Source organism: Seriola lalandi, unplaced genomic scaffold (genome assembly GCF_002814215.2).
Source record: "Seriola lalandi dorsalis isolate HSWRI2012SDOR001 ecotype SW California unplaced genomic scaffold, Sedor1 jcf7180002054795, whole genome shotgun sequence".
NCBI classification, from domain to species: domain Eukaryota; kingdom Metazoa; phylum Chordata; class Actinopteri; order Carangiformes; family Carangidae; genus Seriola; species Seriola lalandi.
In genome coordinates this window covers 4324367-4330366 of record NW_019525348.1, presented here as the reverse complement: position 1 = coordinate 4330366, position 6000 = coordinate 4324367, and the positions used below count along the sequence as shown (strand labels likewise).

Sequence of the window (6000 nt, the reverse complement as noted above, 5' to 3'; positions counted from 1 at the left end):
AGAGGCTAAAAGTTGACGGAAAGAAACATCACAGATCATTTCTATTCCCAAAATTTGCATGACAACCGCAATTGTCAGCTAACTGACAATTTGATCTCAGCTTACTGTAATCAGGTGTACTTTTCAGTCTAAGCTAGCACTCAGCAGTCAATTTTCAAATGAGGTTACTCTTTTTTTACTGGTTTCCCAGCTCAGTCCTAAGCCTTGTGTCAGTAAACAGGTGAGCTAATGCTGGATAAGCAATATGTTGTCAACAAACAGGTTTTGTAATGCCAGGAAAAGGCCAATATAATCTATTTTCATTCATAATAATCCATTACACATGGGCTTGGCTGTGCCTCTAAGTACCCTTGGCAAAACCCAGTCATGCACACTGATTTGGTTTCCAGTCTTTTAATATGAAATTTTCCAAGATCTTCCTGCCAAAACCTAAATAGGAATTCTTTAGATCAAAGAGTGTGTGTCCACCTTTGGCAAAGGGGGCCTAGGTCTTAGCAAGGATCTCACACACATGCAGTGGAAAGGGCAATTATAGCCTAAATTCTGTAGCACAACATGTTAGGGCATGTGCGTCAGGTCAGGACGATTTCAGCCGTTTGCTAACGGCTGCTGATTGAGCCCAGTTATAAAGATGAGTGAGATAGCTATCTGCTGTTAGGCATCCACAAGATCGCAGAGCTTCTTCTCAAGGCTAATCTGAGCATATGATAATGATGATGATGTTTATCCTTACTTAAAGAAATCACACTGTTTTCTCTTAAACCCTTATTTTGTCATTTTGGATGCAGTGGAGAAAACTACACTTTTTAGACAACGGACTATTTTCACGCAGACACTTAGAGAAAATGTGTCATAGTATAACAAGCAAAGGTGTTACTAATCATATTGCAACAATGGCTCCATTGTATTTAAGTATCCCTGTAATGATAGTGTGACAATGAGAGCCAATGTGTCATTATGGTTTTGCCTTCAGCTTGCGGACAAACTGTTTTAAACTGAGCCATTTACTATGCATATCCTTAGGTAGCGTTCCAGTAGCTCAAAGGTCTAACGTATGCATCAAATATGCGTTAAACATTACTTTTTAATATAAGCAATGAATCAAATCACGCTGTAATTTACTCTTTATATTGCTTTGTAATTTGATAGACTTTCTGACAACTGCTGAGCCCAGTTTTCAGCCCTTTTCATCTCACAGCTTTGGTGTCGAGGTACTACAAACAGAAACTGTTCTGGTTTATTTAAAGTCTTACTTATTTAATCAGAACCCACAAGCTCAATTTTATACTTCCTGCCCCCCAGTGTGAAGTGGCTTATTAATAATGTGGAACATCTCGCAAACTAAAATGTGATTTTGACAACACACAGACACACAGACACACACACACACACACACATCGCCAAAGCAACGTCCACATCTGCCTTTTTTTGCTGAATAAGTAAAACATACATAAACACATGTTATTGTGTCATGTAATAACATGAAAACATGGTTGTAATGCAGTTTGTTTTGTCTCTCTGACACCTAGTGGTCAAAAATCTCTCACTGCAACTTTAAAGGTAAAATCTGTAACTTTCTGTACACTGTCATAATCCACATGGCATGACAGTTAAAATGATATTTGAGCTGCATGAATTTAAGAGTGTTTGACTGAGCTTATTTGTTTGTTTTGGGCTTATTTTTTGAGACTGTGGTCTGTGTTGAAAAACTTTAAAAACTCAAACAGACTTGATTAGCATTGTTAATTGGGAGATGGCAGCTATTACCTGTTCAGTTGAAATCAGTGCCACGGATGAAGTATATCCGTCTCTCTCAACAGCGATGAATGTGTCTGTACTGTTTTTAATTATATTCCTTGTCACATGCATACTCTGTTGAGATATCAGCTCAAAACACTACAGATAACAATCCAAGGAAGGACAGCTCCCATATCCTCAGTCCCTCTGCCAAATCTTTCGTGATTTTCTTCACAGTGAATTATACAATAAAGAAAAGCAAAATAGCAAAACAAGAAACATCCTTAACGATAAACTGTAGATAAGCATTAGTGACTCTGCCACTAAACTTGTCTTACAAGCTAATTAAACCTGGTTCATGCTTTGTGACTAGACTGACATGTTTGAACTCATTCAAACACCTCAGTAGTAGTGAGGGAAGCTTCATGTCTACCCACTTGAAAAAACAGTAGCCTAAGATCAGTGGTTAAACTGACATACTGTCATAGCCAGTGAGCCAACAGAATACGATGATAAGGAATTTACATTGTTGTTGTTATGTCTTGAAACTGTTCAGTGTAACCACTTTTGCTTTGCAATATTTCCATGCAAAGCACTCCATCAGTCCATGCCTTAAACAAGTGAATTTAATTGTGATAAATGTAATATTGTCCATGACATGAATAATGGAAATACATTTCATAAGACAAAAGACAGTTACAAGATTTTTAAAGAAACTCAAGATACTGTTATGTCGATGGATGAATATCGGCGGACAAGCTGGAAAAGACAAACACTCACTCTGGGGTAGCCCAGTTGTGTCCGATAATGGACGCCGTGCGGTTAGAGGCAGAGCTGTTGTGTTTACGGTGCGCTGGCCCTTTAAGACAGCCCCGTGTTTCCATTGGCACGGTGACGTCAGAGCAGCGAAGGGCTCCAGCCTATCCTCTCTAAACAGTGAAGGCAATGGTCCTGGCAGCGAGTCCTGCTTTAGGAGGGAGACTTTTACACTGCTCAAAAGCTAGGCAAACACTCGTAACTGAAATGAACAAGAGCCCTCAAGCAATCGCCGTGGATTAAAACGGAAACTTTTACGATGGCTCTGAAGGTGAAAAAGTAGCACGAGAAGCAACACGCTAACCGCCGCCGCCAACGGACCTTCTACTGCAAAGCAACTCCTGGTAGATGCACGGCCACTGCTGAAAAAATATGCTCCAGCCGAGCCGCCTCAACCCCGGCTTCAGTCGCAAATTCTCAGCGTTTTAACCAGTTTCGTCAGACATTCGCCGGCTTCTGTTTGTTTTTTTGTTACTGCATCTTACCTACAAAGTCTGCTGTACAAGTCCCCGACCTACCTGCGAGAGAGAATTATGGCAGGGAAGCTGACAGCAGCGCAAGGCACAGGAATACTGCTGGTGACAGCCAACGTTGGATCCCTGTTCGAGGATGTGAGTTTCTCCACTGATACACACTGTCTGTCAGTGCTGCCTGTTCGCACACATATTGTGTTTTCTTTTTCACTCAGTCAACTTCATCTTCATGTTGTGCTATATACCGTCACAGCTGGTCACGACTCCTGTGTGTCAAGTCGCGTGCTGTAGCCTTAACACCTATACTCTCACGCATAAACACATGGGCCTCTCATAACCATAAAGACACATGGTTTTTCTATGTGTTAAGGGATGTGTGTTCTACATATGTGGTGACCCACTTTACTTTCATGTGTTCCCTGCTCTGTTTGAATGACAATGTCAAGATATCAGAACTGATCACAATCTGTAGCTAGTTACTGGTTGTTTTCTATAGTCCAACATGTAACTTCAGGTAGTCAGAGATGGCTGATGTGAAAATGCTTGAATGCATCAAGTAAAACCAAACTTATGTAAGTCATACGGGATTTGTTTTTTCAGGAAGCACAAACCATATAAAAGTTGACTCATAGTGGTGGTCGCTTACCTTGTGGTGATCACCAAAAGGAGTATTTTTATGTATAGTGGTGCAACTGCTGATGTTTTTTCTTTTTTTTTGCAACATACAGTGTGATAGCTGATGTTTTACATCATTTAGTTATTTTTCTTCATTCACCTCAGGTCTGCCCTGCAGTAGAGGTAGGGTGTTTCCAAAAGTAGACAGTTTTATGGATAACACCAATGCCAATTGAGATTATAGACTCTTAGACAACCTATTTGCATCATTATGAGTACAAACAGCATTCAAATACTTACTTTAGATAAAGCCACTTTCTTGCTCAGCTGAAGAAAGCAAAAAGCATCGTGCTCTGTGTAAAAATAGGTGTGCCGGGCCGCCTAAGGAGTGTCTGTGCAGATTGTTGACTGATATCTGTGGCTGTTATCATGCATTTGGACTCTTACCTCTTTCTATGTAAGGCTGCAGCTTGGTACCTAATGGCACTAAATTGTAGTGGAAAGTATAACTGTTCCAATTAAGTGCTTCAAGCACAAACACTTTGTGTCAGTTTCGGTGTTGTGTCAATAGAGAGTCCCCCTATTCCTCCCTCCTCTCACCCGTGTGAAGTGCTGATCCAAAACATGAGGGAAGAGCGGTCTCCCTCACTGGAGTAAGCCTATAAATAGCTCATCTCTTACAAGCACCACACTTTGGGTGTTTTGTGGATTTTTTTTTTCTCCACCAGACTCCTAACAGACAGAGCCAAATGCACATAAGAGCATGTTTCCTTCTATGAGTGGGTGTGTTGGTCATATATGAGGCTATTTTTAGTCTGCAGTGTCTTGGCACCCTTATGATGCATACATATGTGTTGAATAAAGTCTTTGTCGACTGCTTCCACTATTAGGTCTGTTGTAGATGAGAAGATTGCCTGTTATGGCGGCATAGCCAGACCCTGATCCTACAACATACGATTTGATAATCATCAGGCTTTATAAAGTTGGAGGTACATTCTCACATCACCTCATACATCTTGATTTCTAGAGGACAATATGCTTTTCGAAACTTTCCTTCGCTCATTGCAATTCCATTACAAATGTGAACACTCTTGAAAGCAGAATTAGCACATTCATTAGTTTACAAATGAAAAGTTGAATCCATGAGAAATAAAACACACCCTCACTCAATTCAGTACACTCAGGATGTTACGGCCTTACTTTGTCTGGTATTACTGGAAGCTTATAGTGGTTAATGTTAGCTAAGAAAAAAATTTAGATAAATGCTGCTGTGTAATTGACAACACTGAGTCAGCTTTATTGACTTAAAGCATTAATTACCAACTGTAGCAGTGCTGCCAGCAAAGTTACACAGGCTTGCTTTAATGCTGAAAGTTTCAAAAAACATATTGTCCTCTAGAAATCAAGATGTCCCTTACCGTTTATAAAACCAGTGAAGCAAAGGTATTGCAAATGCTGTTCCATTGATTGTTTGTCCCATACCTTAGTTTTAGCAAATATCACATTCAAAGGTTGATTGAAGTTGTAATTTCTTTGTGTAAAGTGATGAAGAAACTCCAAATAGATCATGGAATAAGCCCCAGTAGCTAAAGCTACTTATAGAGCAGTTTTAATCATCCTACCACAAACTATTATTATCATATAAGCTATTAAGTCACACAATGCCGTTGGTCCGAGATCCTGTCTGACTGCTCAATGTTCGTGCTTGTCTTAATATTTTGTCCTTGTTTCTTCCCTCACACCGTTACTTATTCATATGGTAAATAATCTGTAATCAATCGAGCTGTTTTCAATATGCGCTCATGTGGCCTGTGTATGGTGATAGAAAAACCGAAGTCATTAAAGGCAAGTCTCGCCACTCGGCAGCCAACTTGGCAATGGCCTCGTGCAGATATCTTGGGCTAACAGGACGAGGCCCGTATCTAAATGAATGGGGAGAGGGCCGTAACTTTGAAAACAGCTTAAAAAGTTTGGTGACTTTGCACCAAAATACATTTTAAAAGGATATACAGGATATTCTGTTTAGGATTTTTTAAGTGGTTTGTCTCCTCCCTTTTTAACGTCAGTTAAAACCAAAACCTTGATGTTAAAATGTGTGTCTCGTTTTGCCGTTTAGGCCATTTGAATTTTCTCTGACTCCAGTTCTCAGTTACTGTTTGAACAACATCTACAGCAAAAGACAAACAATCATCCTCAAGCTGAAGTCATTTTCCATTGTTGGCACTCTGAGCCATCCTCAGTGGATCTAATTATGGCAGCAAACACCAGTTTCTCCTTTGTTTAAAACGGCCATCAAGAGTTAACCTGTATTTGCTTTTTTTGATGAGTTTCACATGCTCACTTTGTGATTCTAAGACAA

At 40.0% G+C, this 6000-nt stretch overlaps 1 protein-coding gene across 2 annotated transcripts in view; it reads left to right on the top strand.

Annotated features, from left to right (window-relative positions):
- Positions 1-2670: 2670 nt before the first annotated feature.
- Positions 2671-6000, top strand: part of inpp5a (inositol polyphosphate-5-phosphatase A) — a 137713-nt gene continuing 134383 nt past the window's right edge. For both annotated transcript variants that reach the window (XM_023425875.2, XM_023425876.2), the window contains exon 1: positions 2671-3164. In XM_023425875.2, the coding sequence (XP_023281643.1) occupies positions 3087-3164 (78 nt within the window). In that variant the 5' untranslated portion in view covers positions 2671-3086. The remainder of the gene's footprint in view (positions 3165-6000) is intronic.